General features: G+C 44.4%; 1 protein-coding gene across 1 annotated transcript; it reads left to right on the top strand.

The window, feature by feature from the left end:
- Positions 1 to 13,138: 13,138 nt before the first annotated feature.
- LOC132826583 (lectin-like) lies at positions 13,139 to 21,078 on the top strand (the record flags this gene model as incomplete). Its single annotated transcript, XM_060842541.1, has 4 exons — positions 13,139 to 13,183; positions 18,842 to 18,982; positions 19,065 to 19,173; positions 20,899 to 21,078. Coding segments are annotated over 4 exons (381 nt in total), but the record flags the coding sequence as incomplete, so codon positions are not given.
- Between the last annotated feature and the right edge of the window lie 3,752 nt (positions 21,079 to 24,830).

The following is a 24,830-nucleotide window of genomic DNA, read 5'->3' as shown; positions in this document are numbered from 1 at the left end:
AAGTATTGTTTAAGCAGCTACTTGTTCAGTTGTGGGAGCTGAGTTCATAGCTTAGATGGAGCGAAGGTGTGTGTATGAACAGAGATTAGGCCAAAACCAAGTGAATGATTGATCTGTTGGCTCATGAGCATGATCAATACAAAAGGCCTTCTGCCGACCAACAAGTCAATGCTTGGGGTTCAGGATAGGAATAATGTGATCAAGGATAGTCAGCATGGTTTTGTGAAGGGCATGTCATGCCTCACAAACCTTATTGAATTCTTTGAGAAGGGGACTAAGGAGGTGGATGAGGGTAAAGAGGTAGATGTGGTGTATATGGATTTTAGTAAGGCGTTTGATAAGGTTCCCCATGGTAGGCTACTGCAAAAAAATACGGAGGTATGGCATTGAGGGTCTGTTAGAGGTTTGGATTAGGAATTGGCTGGCTGGAAGAAGACAGAGGGTAGTAGTTGATGGTTCAGGTTCATCTTGGAGTGCAGTTACTAGCGGTATTCCGCAAGGATCTGTTTTGGGACCATTGCTGTTTGTCATTTTTATAAATGACCTGGAGGAGGGGCTAGAAGGTTGGGTGAGTAAGTTTGCGGATGGTACGAAAGTCAGTGGAGCTGTTGATAGTGAGGAAGGATGTGGCAGGTTACAGAGGGATATAGATAAGCTGCAGAGCTGGGCAGAAAGGTGGCAAATGGAGTTCAATGTAGGTAAGTGTGAAGTGATTCACTTTGATAAGAGTAACAAGAAGATGGGGTACTGGGCTAATGGTCGGATACTTGGTAGTGTGGATGAGCAGAGGGATCTTGATGTCCATGTACACAGATCTCTGAAAGTTGCCACCCAGGTAAATAATGCTGTGAAAAAGGCATATGGCATACTGGCCTTTATTGGTAGAGGAATTGAGTTCCGGAGTCCTGAGGTCATGTTGCAGTTGTATAAGACTCTGGTGTGGCCACATCTGGAATATTGTGTGCAGTTTTGGTCGCCATACTATAGGAAGGATGTGGAGACACTGGAATGAGTGCAAAGGAGGTTTACCAGGATGTTGCGTGGTATGGTAGGAAGATCATATGAGGAAAGGCTGAGGCACTTGGGGCTGTTTTCATTGGAGAAAAGAAGGTTTAGGGGTGACTTGATAGAGATGTACAAGATGACTAGGGGTTTTGATAGGGTTGACAATGAGAACTTTTTTCCACATATGAAGTCAGCTATTACGAGGGGGCATAGCTTTAAATTAAGGAGTGGTAGGTATAGGACTGAAGTTAGGGGTAGATTCTTTACTCAGCGAGTGGTGAGTTCATGGAATGCCCTGCCAGTAGCAGTGGTGGACTCTCTGTCTTTATGGGCATTTAAACGGGCATTGGATAGGCATATGGAGAATAGTGGGCTAGTGTAGGTGAGGTGGGTTTGGATCGGCGCAACATTGAGGGCCAAAGGGCCTGTACTGCGCTGTATTTTTCTATGCTCTATGTTCTAAATGAACAGCTTCAAGGTGGGAATGTTTTATTTCCCCTTTCCAGTTTCTGCACCTTGTGATTTTCAGTTGTTAAATCAGAGACTATTATATGTGTCAACCAATTACACCATGCCTCCCACAAATTTGCGAAAGGATCTGGTGAAGGAAGTTCAAGAAGCAGATTCAGATCCACCCAAGAATCATCTCAGCAAACACTGTGAACAGGGACATTGGAACTACCATCCCAGCCTTTCCCTCTGCCACAACACCATGTTTTTATTGTTTCTGTCTGTGTAGTCTACATCTGTGCTCAGAATGGGAACTTATAAGGGTTAGTATTTTAACTAGAGGAGTTGCAAGCCATCTGTTCATAATTGCTAATCTGTAGTGAGAATCTATTTCTTAGTCATCAATATTCATTCTTGCTAATTGTGGGAACCTGGTCAATGCTGTCTGTCCACTTACAGCTGAAATATAGATAACTTGAGGAATTGTGTGTACTTTTATGAAATCTTTAACTTCTGTAAAGACTCAAGGAACAATGGGGATTGATTTCCAGTGCACTACCGCAGTGAGGCGTGACAGTTTGTGATGAATATATGCTTCTGTTCCCAGTAAGATTTACTACCATAAGTAAGCCACAAGATATTGAATAAAATCTGAACATTTTTCATGGTTTCCTCGGATTTTAAAAATAAGTAGAGAAAATATTTCAACTATCAATTGTCCATTTCCCTGTGATGTTGCAATTATTTTTCTCTGTATTCAGTCAATTGCCCTTCAGTCTTGAGAGAACAGGACTAACAAAATGGATTCCTGATGAAGAACCCCAATGTATCACCAGATCCTTCCCCACAAAAGACAGTCAACAAACAATCACCACAGGAACAGTCCTGATAGCTGTGACCACCGTCTCAAATGATGGAGAAGGAAAGTATTCTCATCGTGAGACTGGATTTTCTGATCAGACCCTGGAATACATCACTGGATACTTTCCATAAAGGAATTTCACAAACAGCCTCAAGCTATTCAGACTGTTCCATCAGATGATTTGGACTAAAAATCTGAAGGCAAGATTGAGATGATTTATTTTTTGTTACAACCAAATGGAATGAGAGAAACATTCAACAATCAGATATACAAACAAATCAACGGAACACCCATGGGATCACCAATCTCGGGACTCATAGCAGAGGCAGTTATGCAAAGGTTAGAACATACAGCCATACCACAAATCCAACCCAAACTCTGGATCAGATATGTTGATGACACCTTTGTAATCATCAAAAACACAGATATAGAAAAAACACACCGAATCATCAACGCCACACTCACAGGAATCCGATTCACACGAGAAGAGGAAAAGGATAGCCAACTCCCATTCCTAGACGTGTTAATAGAGAGAACACCCAACAGAGAATTCAGCACAAGGGTACACAGGAAACCAACACACACAGACCAAGTCTTAAACTATGAAAGTAACCACCCCAACACACACAAACGAAGCTGCGTCAGGACACTATTCAAAAGGGCCACAACACACTGCAGTACACCAGAACTGCGAAAAGAGGAAGAGGAACATCTATACAAGGTATTCGCCAAAAACGGATACCCACGCAACTTTATCACCAGATGCCTAAGAGATAGACCGAGGAACGAGGACATGCCACAACCAAAAGGACTAGCCACTCTACCATACGTCAGGAGCGTCTCAGAACTGACAGCCAGACTACTGCGACCCTTAGGACTCATAACAGCACACAAGCCAACATCCATGCTCAGACAACAACTCACTAGAACAAAGGACCCAATACCCAGCATGAGCCAAACTAACGTAGTTTACAAAATACCATGCAAGGACTGCACAAAACACTATATAGGACAAACAGGAAGACAGCTAACAATCCGCATCCATGAACATCAGCTAGCCACAAAACGACACGACCAGCTATCTCTAGTAGCCATACACTCAGACAACCAGCAACATGAATTTGACTGGGAAAACACCACTATCATAGGACAAGCCAGACAGAGAACAGCCAGGGAATTCCTAGAAGCATGGCATTCATCCCCAAACTCCATCAACAGACACATTGACCTGGACACCATATACAAACCACTACAGCTGAAACTGACACCCGGAAACGGCAAGAACATCCATCAACAGACACATCGACCTGGTCCCCACATACAAACTACTACAGCTGAAACTGACACCCGGAAACGGCAAGAACATCCATCAACAGACACATCGACCTGGTCCCCACATACAAATCACTGCAGCTGAAACTGACACCCGGAAGCGGCAAGAACAAACCAATATAAATACTGGAAGAAACATCAAAGCAGCGCTTCACACGAGGCTCCAACAGCACTGATGATGTTCCCTAGCCAGGGAACGAAACGTTTGCAGCAAAAACTTCCAGCTCGGCGAGCAGAACCACAACAGTAGTTATTTCAATTGTAAAGTGTAATGCTGGCATTCTGGGAGGATGTTCAAAAGGTTAAGTGTAACATTTGAAAATTTGAAAAAACAAACTTTTATTTGAAGTTGACACCTGCTGATGTGTGAATACAGCCGTGTTTATAGTATAAAAATAAATAACAGCTCATTTTCCTATAATATTTCAGTGAGACATTGCAGCAGATAATATCCAAAAAGGGGATCCATTGTGTTGCCAGTATTTGCAGTCTGAAGACACAATTTTTTTTATTTACTTCTCTGTATTTCCAGCTGAATAGAAATAGGTTCCAACTTCCTTCTTGATTGTTTCGCTCAATCTCCCGTGTAACTTGGAATAGCTTCTCGATTAACAATCTCGGGCACTTTGCCAAACGATCTTTTATAAACCCACAGGCTGCATGACTTCTGTTTCATTGTGTGATAAGATAGTCTCATGGGGCTGCCTGTGTATGAATTACTGGAGGCTTGTTTATCTGTTGTCATCACCAGTTTCCAATGGTGCAGGTGGGTGCAGAGATTTGACACAGTAGCAGTATTTCATTTCACATTCAGATTAGTGTCTGCACACCACCTCAGCACTATCCCCACTATTGAATCCCACTGAAATTAGGAATTGGATAAGAACATACAGACATAAGCAATGGGAGCAGGAGGAGGCCATCTGGCCTTATGAGCCTGCTATGCTATTCAACAGGATCATGGTTGAACTTTTTGTCGACTCAGCTCCATTTACCTGCCCACTCACCATCAACGTTGGCCACCCATCCTACAGGAACAGGGAAACTAGTTGAAACAGACTCACTGATCCACGGTAACATTTTGTAATTATAACATGCCCACTCTGGATCATGGGCCTGCAGAATCATAAATCCTGCAGCTGGAGCTCAGTGCAGTGAGGATCCTGGATACAGATGATCCAGTAAATGATTGGGAATTGAGCAATGTTTAAACCTCATGACCAGGAGGAACAAGAGTGTCACTCAAGGCTGCTTCAAGGAAATATTGAGAATCCTTGGGTATTGATTCCCCTCCCTTCCAAATCCTCAGATTTACTACAAAGTTACCAAAAATAAGGAACTTCAGTTATGGAGTCATAGATATGTACAGCATAGCAACAGAGATTTTGGTCCAACTCGTCCATACCGAACAAATATCCGAAAATAATCTTGTCTCATTTGGCAGCATTTGGCCTATAACCCTTTAGCTCATTGACCTGTCTGATCAAGATCCCAATGTACTCTGAGGAAACCTTCTTCGCTTTCCATTACACCTCTAATTTTAGTGTCATCTGCAAATATTTGACCATACCTTCTACATTTACGTCCAAGTCATTGATATAAATGATGAAAAACAGTTGGGTCCAGCACTTATTCTTGTGGCACACCATTGGTCACAGGCCTCCAGTCTGAAGAGCAACCTCCACCACTACTCTCTCTCTTCTACCTTCAAGCCAGTTTTGTATCCAAATGGCGAGTTTTCCCTGTATTCCATGTGATCTAACCTTGCTAACCAGTCTACCATGAGGAACCTTGTTGAATGCCTTACTGAAGTCCATATAGATCTTGTCCACCAATGTAAAGGTAACAGAGAAGCTCAGATCTTCTTCTTCGGGCAGAGTGAGCGACGGTCAGATTGAGTTGAGGTATTCAAACTCATCAGCAACGAGGTAGCGGCACACTTAAGTGAATTGACAATGAACCAGAGAATCATCTCTTTAGCACAGCTTTTTGCTTTATTTACAACAGAAGGCCTAACAGGGTCATCAAAGCATATTTCCTCACAACTTTGCAAAGAAATTGAACAAATTCTTAAGATGGAAATGTAGACAAGATGGTGCTGGATGGGAACGGCAGTGGTACCAAGTTGGTAGTTCTTTCTCAGAGCTAGCACAGACTCAATAGGCCAAATGGCCCCCATCTACACACACTATTATTGTGCAATTTTAAGCTTTTCTGACATAATAAAAATGCTGCATTTAGTTCTGATCAGTGCACTTCAGGAATATTATATTGACCATGATAAAAGGTATAGATTCAAGAGTGTGGTGCTAGAAAAGCACAGCAGGTCAGGCAGCATCCAAGGAGCAGGAGATTTGGTGTTACAGGCATAGCCCTTCATCAGGATTCAGCTGACCATTCCTAAGATGAGAATGATTAAGTCAACCAAATGAAGCTTGTGGTGCAGTGGGAATGGCCACAAGGCCTGGGTTCAATCACGACTTACCCCAGAAATGGGTCATAACATCTCTGAACAGGTTGATTCATGCATCTAAACAGAGTCCAAATGTTAACAGGAATGTTTCAGATGAAGAAACACTGAAATCTTCACTTAATTCAAGCAATGACCTGATTTAAAACAATTATTTTACTTAGTGTGGCTGACAGGACTGAGGGGAAAATCTTTAAATTAGATCTTATCAATCAAAAATGGTATCGTAAGGCTCTGCTTCACATTAAGCATTATGGAAATCTAGAACTCTGTCCTCAATTGAGGTGAGGCTGGGCTGAATGGAAAATTCCAATGGAAAATCTGATGACTAGGTATATGGAACGAATGTGGTTTTAAGACACAAATCAGTCACAAAATTCACAACTCGACTGCGACGATCAACTCATCATCTCTGCCTGCTCCTGCCCCACTTAATTTATCTTCCATATCTTGACACAATCTGGTTCCCCTTGGCCCAGGAGCTCTCCACCACCCATCCCCTCCACCTCCTCCATGACTTTTTCTTCCCTGGTCCCCAGTGCCTCATCTTCGCCATGGACATTCAGTTCCTGTACATGTCCATCCGCCATGGCAAAGGTATCCAGGCCCTCTGTTTCTTCCTCCCCTGCCAACCCAACTAGTATCCCTCCATCAATATACTCACTTGATTGGCTGAACTGGTCCTCACACTCAACAACTTCTCCTTCGAATCCTCACACGTCCTTCAGCCAAAAGAGGTAGCCATGGGCACTCATATGGGCCCCAGCTAGGCCTGCCTCTTCTGAGGATTCTGCAGTTACACTGGCATCATCCCCCACTTCTTCCTCTGCTACATTGATGACAGTATCGGCGCCAACTTATACTTCCAGAAGGAGGGTGAACACTTCATCAATTTCACGAATACTTTCCACCCTGACCTCAGATTCACCTGGATTATCTCTCTCCCCTTTCTGACCTCTCTGTCTCCATCTCCGGCAACCAACTCCACAACGACATCTAGTTCAAACCCTCAGACTCTCACAGAGACCTGGACTACACTCCCACTGCCCCATCCTCTACTGCCCCATCATCCACCCCCCCCAACCTGTAAAAAGGCTATTCCTCACTCCAAATTCTTCCGCCTCGACCGTATCTGCTCCCAGAGGAGTAATTTCACTTCGGGATATTCCAGGTGGCCTCCTATTTCAAGGACAGCAATTTCCTCTCCCACACGGTCAACAATGCCCTCCAGTGCATCTCCTCCATTTCCCATACCTCCACCCTTGAATCCCAACCCTCCTATCACAACAAGGAGAGCCTCTTAGTCCTTGTTCCGCCTCACTAATCTCTGCATTATCCTTTGCTATTTCTGCCACCTACAGTCAGATTCCACCACCAGAGCTTTATTCCTCACCCCCCCACACACCTATCAGCATTCCGTAGAGACTGTTCCCTCCATGACTCCATTGTTAGAACCATGACCCCCCCCTCCCCCCACCACCAACCCTCCTTCCACTCCTGGCACCTTCGCTTGCTGCTGCAAAAGGTGTAAAACCTGCACCTACCCCTTTCCCCCTCACCTCCATCCAAGGCCCCAAAGGACACTTCCACATCCAACAGGGATTTTCCTGCACATCCAAACACCTCATCTACTGTGTCTGTTGCTCTCGGTGTGGTCTCTTCTACATTGGGGAGACAGGATGCTTTTCAGGGAACATCTCCGGGACACACCCACCAAACAACCCTACCAAACTGTGTCCAACCACTTCAACGTCCTCTTCTACTCCGCCAAGGACATGCAAGTGCTGGGCCGGCACCACGGCCAAATCCAAGCCATCCAATGCCTGGAGGAAGAATGCCTCATCTTCCACCTTGGGACCCTCCAAACATACGGTATCAACGTCAACTTCACCAGTTACCTCATCTCTTCTCCCCCACCTCATTCCAGATCCAACCCTCCAACTCAGCACAACTCTCTTGACCTGACCTACCTGTCCATCTTCCTTCCCACCAATCTGCTCCACCCAAACCTCAGACTTATCACCATCACATATCCACCTGTGTCTGCTTAGGACCTCCCCAGTTACCTCAACCCTATTCACAGCCTCATCCTCCTATTTATTTCCCAGCTCCTTCCTTCCCCTCCAGCCACATTCCTGATTCTGGGCTTATGCCCAAAACGTCAATTTCCTGCTCCTTGGATGCCACCTGACCTGCTGTGTTTTTCCAGCACCATACATTTCAATTCTGATCTCCAGCATCTGCAGTCCTCATTTTCTTCTCCAAATCAGCCATGATCCAACCGAGTGATGGAACAGGCTTGAGGGACTGAGGGAGGTGGGATTCAATGATCTTGTGCAAATCGGTTGATGTTAGCAATGATGGGTAAAGATCCATCTTGGTTTGTTTGTGAAAAATAAGATCTTTGGCAAACACTTATATCTACAGAGTAGCATAAAGCAGCTCCAAATTTGTCCTGATGTCTTTCCACAATCGTTTCTCAAAATTTCCATGTGCTCCCACCAAGATCCAAGATGAAAAACAAATTAAAACTGATTAGGAGAAAGCTAATCAAATTTGAACAATAAAGGCTGGTGTAAGGACTGCCTACATTTGAAAGACACAAAACGGCTGACAAGGGATACACAGAATTAAATAGGCTGCTCCACCATTCAGAGAAACATAATGGTACCTTTGAGCAGGGCTACTCCAAGTTGAACCTGAGGCCTACACAGTCGTCCGAGCTTGATAAGAGGATGCCTAAGGATAGACACAAGTTCATTAAAATAAGACAAGTGATTGCTTCCAGCCTCATTAATGAAAGGATGTTGTCTCCTTAGATGAAGGCACCAGTTAGAACAAAGAGTGTAGATCAGTCCATGAGGCCATCAGCCTAACTCATCACACAGAGATGAAAACAACACCTATATTTAAGTAATCAGTTGTTTCTTTGAAATTATTCACAATATTAAGAAATAGGTTCTAGTTAAAGATTATTCAGATAATCATTGAGATAACTTTCAACATAATTATAGATACACAGTGAAACCAAAGAAGAATAGAAGCATGAGGGGAAAAATATTAAAACATAGAACTGAAAAGTTAATTGGTTTCAGGGAAACATTTTCCATATCTCTAAAATGATGCCTGCCACAAAACAGATTGTTTGCAGCTCATTAGTTAAGAAGTGCTACCAGGAGAAGTAGCTGTATAAGTTCCATTTTATAACTAACTTTATAACAGAAATTAATATCAGGGCATCTGTTTGCTCGCTGAGCTGGTGGGTTTGTCACCGTGCTGGTCACATCATCAGTGAGCCTCCGGTAAAGTGTTGGTGCCCTGACCTGCTTCCTACTTATGTGGCTTGGTCTGCTGAGGTGGTTGGGATAATTTCTGGATCCATTATTGAGAGGTTGGTAAATGGAGTTTGAATCTATATGTTTGTTAATGGAGTTCCGGCTTGTATGCCAGGCCTCTAGGAATTCCCCCGCATGCTTTTGTTTGGCCTTTCCCAGGATGGATACATTGTCCCAGGTGAACTAGTGTCCCTGTTTGTTTGTGTATATGAATACTAGTGATAGCTGGTCAGGTGGTTTGTTGCTAATTGGTGTTCATGTTTCCTGGTGGCCAGTTTCTTACCCGTTTGTCCAACATAATGCTTGTAGCAGATCTTACGGGGTATTTTATAAATCATGATGGTTCTGCTGGGGATGTGTACGGAGTCATATAAGTTCATCAGTAGTTGTTTTAGTTAGTAGTACGTTGGTTATTACGAATGTTATAGCAGTTAATTGAAACCACCCATCTTTCGTATTTTTTAATGTACATAGTTAGGTCAGTGGAAAATATAAGAGAATTTGAGAGAGATAGCACATGGAATACAATAAATAACAGATTACTAGCAGCCTGTACGGATAAGCAAGTTTTGGACAGATCTGAAGGAGTATACCCAGTAACTCTGGAATATGAATGAATCAGATGCATAGAAAGATCCCAAGGCCTGGAGATTACAATTTCGATTAAACACCATGTGATCAGGGAAACTTGGGGCTGCCCATTATTGATTAGGTGTTTCACAGGATTGGGTGGATAGAATAAAGGGACAGACACAGTGACCATGATCTATGTGATTATTGTAACACAAAATGTATAAAAATGCTGTATTTGACTGTAACAATCAGAGTGTGTCATTGATCTCTCTTCCAATCTGAACCACAGATTAAGGGAGTGATTGGATTCTCACATCGAGGTCAGATTTGGGGAAGGTCTTTGACCCTCTCCCTGCATTAACCAGCTGTTGCTTGAATAAGAATAAAGTCTTCCACTTGCCTGAATCCTGCCGCCTCCTGAGCCTTTGTCCTCGGTCAGGGGTTATGCTCCTACACCTGGTCAGGCTTCATTGCACTGGTGCCTATTGATAGGAGTTTGGACAGAGACAGCAGAGGCAATAATACATGTATCTCTTCAGAAAACATGTCGACCAGGTATCCCAAAGTTAAATAATCCCATTTGCCAGCATTTGGTCCATATCCCGCTAAACCTTTCCTAATCATGTCCCTGTACAAATATTTTTTAAATGTTGTAACTGTACCTACCTCTATCACTTCCTGTCACTGCATATTCCATACACACACCATCCTCTGTGTGAAAACATTACTCCTCAGGTTCCCTTTACATCTTTCCCCGCTCACCTTAAACCTATGTCCCCTAGTTTTGGACTCCCCTACTCTTGGCTATTCACCCTATCCATGCCCCTCATGATTTTATGAAACTCAATAAACATCCGACACTCCAGCGAAAAAAATCCAAGTCTATCCAACCTCTCCCTATCGCTCCAACCCTCCACTCTCACTATGACTCCATGAATCGTTAAAATGGTTTAGTGCCAGAGGACTAGAGCACAGCTAATATGATTTATATCTATATATACACACATATGGGGAAAAGAATAAGCCAAGAAACACGTGATTTAACCAAATCCACAGAAAAAGAAGGAAACAACAACTAATAATTTCATGCACGTTTATCAGAAAAAGAACATTCCAAATTTCTTCTATGGAGCACGAAAACTAAATTTAACATCAGGTTTTGTAAATATTATCCCTTTATTCTGGGAACTTCATCTCATAACAATAATCAGTAATCCTAACTGTTCACATTGATCACATTTATTAAATCCTACTTTCTACCTTCAAAGTGCATTCATTTACACTTTGATTATGGTGTTGGGAACTGTGACTGCCAATTCCATCTCTCACTCAGCACTCACAATGTCACATCATAAATTCTTAGGTGGAGTGCATTAAATATTTTGAATATTTTTTAAAGATTATCCTGACCTTCCTGTTGGCTGTCAGCCACCGATTGTTCAACAATAATATTGATATCGTGAATGGTTGAGCCAATCAGATTTGAGTCAATGACTCCATGCTCCTCACAGCTGATGATATATATTGGAAGCAGCAATCAAAACCCCATCACATCTGATATCTGGGAAAGAGAGAGGTAACAATGGGAGCAGGAAATTCCCACCTTTGTCCTCAGGTATTGATGTTAATGTTGAATCTTTTTCATTTTTCAGATTTGGGAAGAACTTCACCTTCGACATGAAGCTGATTGGAGTATTGCTGCTGAGTGCATTGCTCATCAGTCATGTGGCAGGTAAATGGATTCTTTTGTCTCTAAAAGTCTACCTTTGCAAAAAAAAAGCAAGATGTAAATTGTCATGCGGAAAATGTTCCCATAGAAGCTGGGAATTTGGGGCAGTCAGACTGAATGGGATGAGTCCACCTGCAGGAAGTCTCTGTTGCCTGAGACCCTGCAGCTCACAGTCACTATCCTGAAGTGTGATTCAGACACACTCCAACACAAGAGAGGGAGAGGGATACTTGCACAGATTTCTCTCATTCTGATGGTAAAATACATTGTAGGAAGAACACTATGAGAAGGTAGAGAATGAGGCCTCATAAATACTGATTGGGCCCAAGTGACAAGTGCTTGGAGAACTGACCAGGGTTTTGCAATTCCGAATGGGGATGGGAATGAATGAAGTGGCAGAAAAACAGGTGATAAGGTGACCAATGTGATGGTCTGAAGGTGAGAAGATAAGTTGATGAGGAACTCTCTAATGTGAAGGAACAGAAGGAATCCGGGAAGTGTGGGAAATGGGACAGTTGAAGGGACTCACTGTGGAGTGAGCACTCATTTTGGGACGAAACAGGAGAGATATCAGAAACACTGGCATTGACCGTGGCATCATCAGAACAGGACAGACAGAGAAACCGAATGGAACAGACTCCGTACAGAATGTGACATGGGAGTAAGTGTAATGATGGCATCAGTGGGAGCTGGGGCATTTATCCAGTTCTGCTATTGACAGTGTCACCTCAGAAATAGAAATGTTGAGGAAGGGGGCAGGCTGAGATTAACCATGAAGGCAAATGATGGGTGACAATTTGGAGTAAAAAAAATTGATGATATTTTAGACAGATTTATAAAATATAAGCACATCACTGACAAATCAATTAAGGAATTCATGCAAAATGACCTCCTCCAGAGCATTGAGAATGTGGAACTTGAGATTATACGGTGTGCTAGAAACAGACCCACAGTCCCCATTGAGGGGAAAGTAGACAAGCAGAAGGGAATGAAGTTAATTGATGGCATTGTTCGAGGAAGTGGCCAGAAAGGAAGGGGACTCCTGTGGGAAATAAACACTGCCTTTGACTAACTGGATGAAAAGCATCTTTCTGTACAGTACTTTCTCTTTGTTTCCACAAAAATAAACAGAGTGAGCATGAAGAAGGTTATTGCAGTCAGGTGGAAAGTCTCACTCTGAGGCAGGCCCCATCGACCATGTGCTCACCAGTTTCTAGCCTCATGAAGGGGCAATCAACTGTTAGTGATGTGATTATTGCAGCTTGTTTTAATCTGCAGATGCTCAACTGACACTGAATTCAACACGTATGGATCAGGACCTGGAGAAACGTAGTCTCAAGGGCAAAGGGGATTGTCCTGGTGGTTTGGTTTATTTTGGTCATTGCTACAAGTTTGTTCCTATTGAAAAGACTTGGATTGATGCTGAGGTAAGTCCTTGGAATCTCCATTGTAAGGTATTGGGTTTGTTCCTCAGTGTTTCTGAAATGACTGAACACAGAATGAAAGAAGCTTCTTGTATATTCCTGGATGTTTCTGAAGCCGTGCATACATTACCTGGGTAACGTGAACTCCATAATATCCCAAAGCAAATGATGAGGGTAATGAGCTGTGACATGAATCTGCCAGACATAGAGGGTTCCTTATTCATCTAAGGACAACAGCTAGTCTTGATTTGTTCATTTATTGAATTGGCGACATACTTTAAAAATTAGGGACACACCATTCAGGAGAGAGTTTAGAAAGCACTTTGACACATAAAGGGTGTGTGATATTTAAAACTCTGTTCTACAAACAGCAATGAATTCTAGATCTGTTATTACTTTTAAATTTGAGACTGATTTTTTTTTTGTTCAGCAAGAGTTTTAAGGAAAAGGAGCTTAAAGTAGGTATACGGAGTTGTCTACAGATTAGCAATGATGTAATTGAGTGGCAGAACAGGCTCAAGGGGCAAGATGGCCTACCCACATTCCTATGACCTTTGTTTGTATGTGGACAATTCCAGCTAGGTCAGCATTTACAGCCCAGCTCTATTGGCTCTGAGAACATAGTAGTGAGCTGCCATTTTGACATTCTGCAGCCTCTGCAGTGTCGGTGCACCGTATAATGTTGTAATGAAGAAAATTCCAGGATGTGATCGAGCAACAATGAAGAAAAAGAGATTACAGGTACAAGACAAGATGATGTGTGGTTTGGTGGTGGTGCCATATAACTACTATCATTCTTGTTCTAGATGGCAGAGGTCACAGGTTTGGAAGAGGCTGTCACTGTAGCCTTGCTGAGTTGTCGCATTCCATCCCTTGGATGGTATACACTCTGCATTAGGGACAGACAGAGTGAATGTTCAAGGTATCCGCTGAGTGTGCCAATCATGTAGGCTTCTTTCTCCTGAATACTTTCAAACTACTTGAGCTTTGTTGGTACTGCACTCATCCAGGGAACTGAAGAGTACACCCTACCACTCCTGACTTCTACTTTGCGTGTGGTGGACTGGCTTTGGGGAGTCAGGAAGTGAGTTAATCACAGCAGAATTCCAGAGCTCTGCCCTTGTAGCAACAGGTATTTATTTATTTATTTATTTATATGCTGCTCCAGTTCAGTTTCTAACAAATGGTACTGTGATGTTAATGGAGGATGATTCAGTGATTATAATCTCATTGAATATCAAAGGGAGATGTACAGATTCATTCTTTCTGAAGGTGGTCATTGCCTGTTCTAACTGGGCTGAGCTTCTCTGGATTGGAAGAGACTGAAATCATCATGAGTCCCTGATCCTAATCACCATTTGGGGAAATTCCTACAAAATGAATGGTGTGGGAATTTTGTGGGGCCAGTAATGGAATTCTGATCTTCAGATCATAGAAAACAAGATTCATTTTGAAGATCTGTTCCCAGTCCATTGAAAGTCTCCTGTTGCCCCTTCAGTTCTCTATCCATCTAGCTAGTACACCCTGGACCACAGGCAACTTCACTTTCTCCATCAGTCTACCATGGGGAACCTTATCAAATGCCTGACGGAAGTCCATGTATATGACATCTACAGCCCTTCCCTCATCAATTAACTTTGCCACTTGCTCAAAGAATTCTATTAAGTTGGCAATAGATTCTCTGCACAAAACCATGCTGCCTATCACTGATAAGCCTATTTTCTTCCAAATGTAAGTAGATCCTATTCCTCAGTATCTTCTCCAGCAGCTTCCCTACCACTCACCAGTCTGGAATCACCTGGATTATCCCTGCTACCCTTCTTAAACTAGGGGACAACATTAACAATTCTCCAGTCCACTGGGACCTCACCCTTGTTCAAGGATGCTGCAAAGATATCTGTTAAAGCCCCAGCTATTACCTCTCTTGCTTCCCTCAGCAACCAGCGATAGACCCATCCGGACCTGGGGACTTGCCCACCTTAATACCTTTTAGAATACCCAGCACTTATTCCCTCCTTATGACAACTTGATCTAGAGTAATCAAACATCTATCCCTAACCTCAACATCCGTCATGTCCCACTCCTCAGTGAATGCGGATGCAAAGTACTCATTAAGAATCTCACCCATTTTCTCTGACTTCACACATAACTTTTCTCCTTTGTCCTTGAGTGGGCCAACCTTCTGTTTTATTACCTTCTTGCTCTTTAACCCTTTTTGCTGAAGATATTTCATGACATCTTTTAGCCCTCATAATTCCTTGTTTCAGATTGATCCTACTTTCCCAATATTCTTCCAAAGCTTCATCTGTTTTCAGTTGCCTCGACCTTATGTAGGCTTCCTTTTTCCTCTTAGCTAGTCTCACAATTTCACCTGTCACCCATGCTTCCCTAATCTTGCCATTTCTATCCCCCATTTTCACAGGGACATGTCTGTCCTGCACTCTAATAAACTTGAGGGGGTCCAGAAAGGATTTACAAGGATGTTGCCGGGTCTGTAGGGTTTGAGTTAGAAGGAGATAACATGCTGGGGCTTTTATCCCTGGAACATCATATACTGAAGGGTAACTTTATAGAGGTTTATCAAATCATGAGGGGCATGGATAGAGTGAATTCCTAAGATTTTTTTCCCTCAGGTAGAGGAGTTCAAAACTAGAGGGTATAGAATTAATATGAGAGGGAAAACATTTAAAAAGGACTTGCAGGGCAACATCTTCACACAGAGGATGGTGCATGTATGGAACAAGCTGCCAAAGGAAATGGTGGAGGCATGTACAATTAAACGATTTAACAGGCATTTGGATGGGTATATGAATAGGAAAGGTTTACAGGAAAAGGGCCAATTGCTGACAAATAGGACTCGGTCACATTGGGATATCTGGTTAGCACAGACAAGTTGAACTGAAGGCTCTGTTCCCGTGCTGGATGACTCCATGACAAGTGGATAAGGCGGTAAAGAAGGGTTACAGTCTGCTTACCTTCATCAGTGGGGACACTGGAGATAAAACTTTGCAGCTGAATAAAACTTCATTTGGATTATTGCGTGCAGTTCTGGTTGCCACACGATAGGAAGGATGTGGAGGCTTTGGAAAGAGTGCAGAAGAAGTTTATCAGGATGTTGCTGCATTGCAATGTATTAGATGTAAGGAGAGATAAGATAAACTTGGATAGTTTTCAGGAGGCAATCAGAGGCTGAGAGTTGACCTGGTGGAAGTATCTAAAATTATGAGAGGCATGGATAGGGTGGATAGTTGCGATCTTTCTCCCAGGGTGAAAATGTCAAATATTGGGTGGAAAAGGTTCAAGGTTAAAGGGGAAAGTTTAAAGGACATTGCGAGGCAAGTTCTTTTACACAGAGATTGAAAGGTGACTAGAACGGACTAGCAGGGCAAATGGTAGGTGCTGCTATAATAGTTACGTTTAAGAAATACTTAGACAGACACGTGAACGGGTTGGCAATAAAGGAAGTTGGATTGTGTGCAGACAGATGAGACTCATTCAGAATGCCATCATGGCCAACGCCATCATGGCTCAGGATGAAAATATCAAACATGAGGTGGTGTATGTTTAAGGAGAGGCAGTTAGGTTTAAAGGATATTCTGGGTACTGATACAAATTCAATGCAGCAACGAGTAATGGATTCCTGCACAGAGTCATCTTTCCACAATCATATTCAATCTGCAATCACCCTCCACAGGCTGAATCTTATGTTTATTGGCTAAGGGTCAGTTCCATTGAGTCTCATGGAGGGTTTCTCTCATTGAAGCTCAGTGATATCTCTTGTCCTGGGGCATGGCAGGAAAGGGAAATCTGGCACCTCCCCTTTGCAGACAGGGACCTGGAGTTCCTGGTGGTAGGATGGTGCAGAGTTGGGATGTTAACCACCCCGACACTGGCAGTCGAAACTATGATACCGGACCCTGCCATCCCACTCCAATGTTGCCAACCAGGTCAGTGGGCTCTCTGCCATCTGGAGGAATGCTCAGCAGCGTAAGCGAGAGGACAATGGTCTCCTCCACCTTGCCAGGGTAAGTGCCACCATGTTCTCTCCAGTACCTCACACTCCTTCTCAACCCCTGTACCCATTTCCCACTCTCACTGTACATCACGTAACATCTCCCTCAATCACTGTCACCCACCCTGTCCCCTGACACCACTGGCCCTGCAAACCCTCAGTGCTACCAACCCACTCGCTCAGGGAACCTCTGCGCCTGCACCAAAAGTAGCAGCTGAGTCACTCACTTCCATCTCCCACAATTCCTGATGCTCTCTCATTACAGACAGCAACAGCTCACAGTAGGGCAGGGAGGGTGAGGACGGCTGGTGGGATGCTCAATCTCCAGCTCCTGAGCATCCAGACTCTGACCGCCCTGAGCAGCTAATTGGCCATGTCCCAGGCCCTGGGCTGGTATTAGAGGCTGTCCTTGTCTTACCGTGCTGGGACCCCCTGAGTGAAGGCTGTCTCCTTTGACCTGACTGAGAACTGATCACAACCAGGACAAGCTTCCCAGCTTTGAGTCTGTATTAAACAGCACGGCAATACTGTGGGAGTGTGAGCCTGGGATCTCTGCATATCTCTTGCTCAATGCTGAGGTGCAGCATTGAAAGGCAGAAGCACCATGTTAGGGGATTGGAGATGTACCATGAAGGATTTTAGACGCTGGCACATGTCAGATGTCTGTACCTGTGGATATGGGGCACATGTGGCAGTGTCCATGGAGTGTACCAAAAGATATTGAGCCTGGCTCCCAATGTGAAGGTCCTAATGGAACAAGCCATGCATTGAAGTCACCAGGTACTCACTGTCCATGTTCTGAATTTTCAGTATCTTGTTTGCTCCTGGCAGGTAGTAGGATGGGAAGCTGTATATTAATGAGGCAAGGTGTGCAGTTAACAAAGATTATTCCACCTCAATAAGCAATTTACCACAACCTAGTGAGAATCTCCCCTTATTGCCCAGAACATAGTTTAAAGTTGCAGATATTGAGATAGGCCTTGCTGGACCTCTCACATGTTTCTGCCACATTTCTTACCATATCCCATGTCAGTCAGGCCCTGACAAGATTCTGCCCTTCTCCAACATCCATTGTCTGTACATTTGAGCTTAAACCAGAATCAGTCATTGTGTAACTTTACAATCCCAACAGCAACAACCTGTTAAATTCCTCAGAACCCATCACTGAATCACATGATCTCCAGAGAATGCAATCTAAAGTTGACAAGCATCTATGTGCTGTGGTCTGTCATTGTGAGAAAGTTGTTGCTGTCAATGTGGTCACTGCACAGTGACATGGACTGCAGTGACTGTCCACATCTGGATTGACAGCTGTGTGTGGATAAAACTTGGGGAGAACAGGAAAGACAACGTCCACAAAGCACAAGCCCAGCCCAATATCAGCTGTTACACAGAAGCTGCTGACATTTCTATCTGATGGGTTGAAGCCACAATGAGATTGGTCCCAAATCCTCAGCCTCAGTATAGCACCATTCACTGAAGTTTGGAGTCAGCCCATATCAGGTCCTTGTGGACATGTAACAGAAGTTTCAGTGTCTATATTCTGCAAAACAAGAGTCTCTACTTTGAACCTTGTCAATTGTTTTGGTGCAATAGCTTTTGTAAAAATGTTAACAAGTGACAAATTGTCTTTGTAATTTACTCTCAAGCTGCATTGCCAAAACCTGGCTCCAGGCGGCCATCTTGCTTCCCTGCACTGGATGGAGCAGAATAATGTTCTTGCAGAAATGATACATAATTCCCAAAATAATAATGTCCCAACTTGGGTCGGGTTGAGTGACATCCACAAGGTAATGTTGCTTCCGTTATTGCGTCACATTATTAAGGTGAGAAAAGTACATATTTTTAAATGATATGATTTTACTTCCACAGGAGGGGACTTTCCAATGGATTGATGGATCTGCATCAGATTTTATGTATTGGATGAAAGGTGAACCCAATAATCTTGATGGAAAAGAGCACTGTGGGCATATTTTGTTCAGTAAGTCAATGCATTCCAGTGTGATAGAAATGGTGGCCTTTAGGAAAATATTTCCTGGCAATTGGTTGATTGGATTAGATTTGGACAGGACTCCATTTCCTGCTCCATTGGCAGGAACCAGGCGGGTAAAACTGTTCAAAGGAGGAGAGTAATGGATCCTGAGATATGGAGAGTAGAGCACCCTCTGGGAGTAATATTAAAGTTTTCTCCTTCTGGTCAATTGTCTGGAACCCACAGAGACATGGTTATACTAACACCAGCCTTGGAACTGGTGCACATTGAATGAGCTGATCCTGACACATACCAGGCTGCAGCCGTGCTCCCAGTGAGTAGGACACAACATTCTGAGGAACAGTGTCAACCATCCCAGATCCAGCCCTCACATTACTAATGCACCAAACAGCCTTCCCCCTCTCCACAGGATTTGACTTCCTGATTTAAAATATATAATCCAGACAGATTATTCTAAACTGAATTCCTACGGACTGTACCAATTATTTGAATTCTGTGCCGTGGGGAAGGAGATTGTTTAACCCTGTGGAGAGTCTGTGCTGTCCACATACAAAACAGATTCTAATTCCAGTCCAGAGTAAACTCATGAAACCAGACAGGTTATTTCCAAACCACGCAGCTTGTTGGATTTTATTCCTACTTATCCAGGTCTGTCTGGTTTACTCTGGATATTAACAACGTGATGGACCCAATTATCCTTCCTTGAAGCAAGGGAGCACAAAACATTGCAGCAAAACTAGGATTACTTCACAAGCTTATTGTTGCACTGACCTGGATACAAGTGACTCGGAGAACATGGACCTGTCCAAGGATCAGACTGTAACATGTGATCAGCCTGCTCCATCTCAGCCCAATCCTGAGTGAGCTCGCTATCGCCCTGGGGCTCATTCCCTTATACTTCATTTCCTTGTCAGCAGCCAGTGTGATCAAACCTTGACACTGTCCTGTCTTCAATGAATGGTCAGTTTGACCACAGGCAAACAGAACAACAGTGTCATCTGACACAGTCTGTTCATCTTCCACTCAGTAAGATAATTGCTTGTTTTTTCTGGAAAGAGGCTTATCTCCCAGCTTTAATGAACCTTGACCTCAGCCTGTCTGTTCAGGCTGTTCTGGGAAGCTATTTCCTTGAAGTGTTTTGTTGTTTAATCAACTGCACAGCAGTTAGACAGCATAGCCCTGTGTCTTATTGACAAACAATCCTCACAATTATAGTTCCCTGTCAGATAGCCTCACAGAGGTTGGTATCCTGTCACCAAATCATTCATTATTTACAGGTGGAGAGACCATGACACTGTTCCAGTGCCCTCAGAGGCAGCAGGATGTCTGACACTCCTGTTCTTACTTGTCAACCAGGGCTCCCTGGTTGATCCAGAAAAACAGGCCCAATCAGTGAACTCTTATTCTATGAGGTCCATCTGACTGGCCTCATTACAATCACAACACACTGTGTCTGTTTTAAGTCAGAATTTCAGTCAGGTATAGTGACAATCCTAATAATATTTAATAAAAACATTCACCCTTCAGTGAATAGTGAAACCATCATCTTTCAACAAAGAAGCTTCAAATTTCTTTTCTCATTGTGGCTGATACAGCAAAACCTCTATCCTGAATAAAACAACAGGGGAAAAAGACAAGATTATTGATAATCTCAAAACAGAGAGTAAACCAATTACACAAATAGTTTACTGTACACATCTTCCTTTCTTCCAGAGAATACACGTTGGAACGATCTGTCTTGTGATTCAAAATTGTGTTTCCTTTGCTCCTACAAACTGCTGTCTCCCTGCTGCGAGTGAAAGAATCTATCGATGCTCCATGGATCCTGTCTGGGAGTGAATGTAGTGCCTCAATCTGCTTGTAGTTGCGGTCACAGCCAATGATGACTGTACTGACTTAGTTTCTCAGCCAAGAATAAAAATTGCATCATGAGTTGTGTGTTTGTTACTGTGAGTCTAGTTTATAGCAGCCTTCCTGTCCCACTGATGCTTTCTACCCATCTGTCCTTTCAATGCTATACTGGGGAGGAGACAGCAGGACAGGGACATGGATAGTTTTATAATTCATTTCCACAATGTGGGTATTACTGCAAGGTCCAACTCTATTCCTCTTTGGGAAGGTGCAGGCTGTGAGCTTCCTTCTTGAATTAGTGCTGTGTGACTGGAACAGGTACACCCCGTCTTCACAGGGAGGGTGTTCTAGGATTTAGATACAGTGACAGTGAAGGAATAACATTTGTTCCAGGTCAGGATGGAGTGTGCCTTGGAGGGGGAACTGCAGTTTGTGGTGTTCTAATGCCCTTGCAGGTCTGGTTCATACAGCTCACTGATTAGGAAAGTGTAGTCAAAGGAGCTGTGGCCAGTAGCTGAAGGCCATCTTGTAGATGGTACACACTGTTACCAGGGGGTGCTGTTGGTGGAGACAGTGCCAAGCAAGATGCATGTCTTGTTCTGGGTGGTGTTGAGATGATTGCCTTCACTAACCACAACCATTTCCCTTGGTGTCAGGGAGAGCAGTGGAGAGCATTCCCATTGACTTCAGTGCAGCTGCAGCAATATGGACCCACACTGAATCTTGAATCCCTACAGTACGATAGCCTTTCAGCCTATCGAGTCCACACTGACCCTCTGATTAACAGACCACTGCAGCAATATGGACCCACACTGAATCTTGAATCCCTACAGTACGATAGCCTTTCAGCCTATCGAGTCCACACTGACCCTCTGATTAACAGACCACTACCCTGCCCCATTATAACCCTCTATCCTTCAAGGCTGATCCCATAGCCTGCACATCCCTGGAATCTATGAGACAATTTAACATGTCCAATCCACCTAACCTGCACATCTTTCAACTGTGGGGGGGAAACTGGAGCACCCAGAGGAAACCAATGTAGACCCGGCAGAATATACAAGCTCCACACAGAGAGTCACCTGAGACTGGAATGGGACCCGGGTCGCTGGCGCTGTGAGGTAGCTGTGCTAATCACTGAGCCACTGTGCCATCCCTTGTTAAAGTGCTGCCTTGTGGTCAGGGGCAGTTGCTGTCACCTCATTCCTGGAATTCAGCCTTTTTATCCGGATTTGGAACACGGCTGGAATGAGGGGCTGGTGCTTCTGCCATCATCAGGTGGAAATATAGTTGGTATTATTTTTAATGATTTAAAAGAACATCACTTTAACATCAAGCATATGATGCATGTTGCTTATCTAATAGGCTAACCAAGAAGCTTTTGATTTTCAAAATTCAACTTTAACAACAATTAGAATGTGCACCATCATCTCTCCAGGTCTGGCATTAACCCTGACACTGAGAGTGAGTCAGTGGGCTTTAAGAATTCCAGAATTAAACACTCAGGTCCGATCACAGTTACACTTTAACATTGTGAGTTTTAATGGGATTTTATGTCATTACATTAGTTCAATTTGGCAAGCCTTGAATAATTGTAGAGTCATAGAGAGGTATAGCACGGAAACAGACCCTTTGGTCTAATTCATCCATGCCGACCAGATATCCCAACCCAATCTAGTTCCACCTGCCAGCACCCAGCCCATATTCCTCCAAACCCTTCCACTCCATATACCCATTCAGAAGCTTATTAAGTGTTGCAATAGTACTTGCCTTCACCACTTCCTCTGGCAGCTCATTCCATACATGTACCACCCGCTGAGTGAAAAAGTTGCCCCTTAGGTCCCTTTTATATCTTTTCCCTCTCACCCTAAACCTATGCCCTCTAGTTCTGGACTCCATCAACCCAGGGAAAGACCTTGTCTATTTATCCTATCCATGCCCATCATGATTTTATAAACCTCTATAAGGTCACCCCTCAGCCTCCGACGCTCCAGAGAAAATAGCCCCAGCCTGTTCAGCCTCTCCCTGTAGCTCAAATCCCCCAACCCTGGCAACATCCTTGTAAATCTTTTCTGAACCATTTCAAGTTTCACAATATCTTTTGGAAGGAGACCAGAATTGCACGCAATATTCTAAAAGAGGCCTAACCAACGTCCTGTATAGCCGCAACATGACCTCCCAACTCCTGTACTCAATTCTCTGACCAATAAAGAAAAGCATATCAAACATCTTCTTCACTATCCTATCTACCTGCGACTTCACTTTCAAGGAGCTATGAACCTGCACTCCAAGGTCTCTTTGCTCAGCAACACTCCCAAGGACCTTACCATTAAGTGTATACGTCCTGCTAAGATTTGCTTTCCCAAAATGCAGCACCTCGCTTTTATCTGAATTAAACTCCATCTGTCACTTCTCAGCCCATTGGCCCATCTGGTCCAGATCCCGTTGTAATCTGAGGTAACCTTCTTCACTGTCCACTACGCCTCCAATTTTGATGTCATCTGCAAACTTATGCTCACATCCTAATCCTTTATGTAAATAATGAAAAGTAGAGGGCCCAGCACCGATCCTTGTGGCACTCCACTGGTCACAGGCCTCCAGCTTGAAAAACAACCCTCCACCACATTCAAACAACACAATTTATATATTTTGGATTTGTCAGCAAGACAAAGACATTGAGCAAATTATTAACATCAGATTTTGTTAAATATAGTTAAATAAGACATTCATCCAAAAACCAAAAATAATTTCAGTCACAACTACAAGACACAGACGTTATAATTGTACAAAATACAAAATCGGCTTCAAACTGAACCCAGACCCTGTCACGTGGTCAACTTATTTCCTCAAAGTGAAACACCTCTGACCAGGACCAGGGCCAGAGTCAGAAATCACAGGGACCAGCGCTGACGCAACACCCCAACCCCCTGCCCCAGCCCCACACATCCTGCCCCAGCCCCACACCCTTCCCCTGACCCCCACACCCTGCCCCAGCCCCACTCCCTGCCTCTGAACCACACACCCTGCCCCCAACCCCCACACCCTGCCCCCAACCCCCACACCCTGCCCCCAACCCCCACACACTGCCCCTGACCCCCACACCCTGCTCCCGACACACACACCCTGCCCCTGATCCACACACCCTGCCCCCGACCCCCACATCCTGCCCCGACCCCCACATCCTGCCCCAGCCCCACACCCTGCCCCTGATCCCCATATCCTGCCCCAACCCCCACATCCTGCCCCAGCCCCACACCCTGCCGCTGACCCCCGCACCCTGCCCCTGATCCCCACACCCTGCCCCTGCACCCCACACCCAGCCCCTGACCCACACACCCTGCCCCCGATTCACATGCTCTGCCCCAGACCCACACGCCCTGACCCCCACACCCTGACCCGACCCACACACCCTGCCCCCGAACTCCACACCCTGCCCCTGACCTCCACACCCTGCACCTGACCTCCACATCCTGCCCCTGACCCCCACCACCTTGCCCCGACCCACACACCCTGCCTCCAACCCCCACACCCTGCCGCCAACGCCCACACCTTGCTCTGACCCCCACACCCTGCCCCCGACTCACATGCTCTGCCCCAGACCCACACGCCCTGACCCCCACACTCTTCCTCTGAACCCCACATTCGGTCCCAACCCACAAACCCTGCCCTCGATTGCCACACCCTGCCCCCAACCCCCACACCCTGCCCCGACTCCAAGTCCCTGCCCCACCCCGCCCTCACACCCTGCCGCCACCCCCAGGCACTGCTCCGACCCCGAGGCCCTGTTCTGACTT

This window comes from Hemiscyllium ocellatum, chromosome 23 (genome assembly GCF_020745735.1).
Source record: "Hemiscyllium ocellatum isolate sHemOce1 chromosome 23, sHemOce1.pat.X.cur, whole genome shotgun sequence".
Classification (NCBI taxonomy): Eukaryota; Metazoa; Chordata; class Chondrichthyes; order Orectolobiformes; family Hemiscylliidae; genus Hemiscyllium; species Hemiscyllium ocellatum.
The sequence above is the reverse complement of the archived record's forward strand: the minus strand, read 5'-3'. Positions and strand labels throughout refer to the sequence as shown.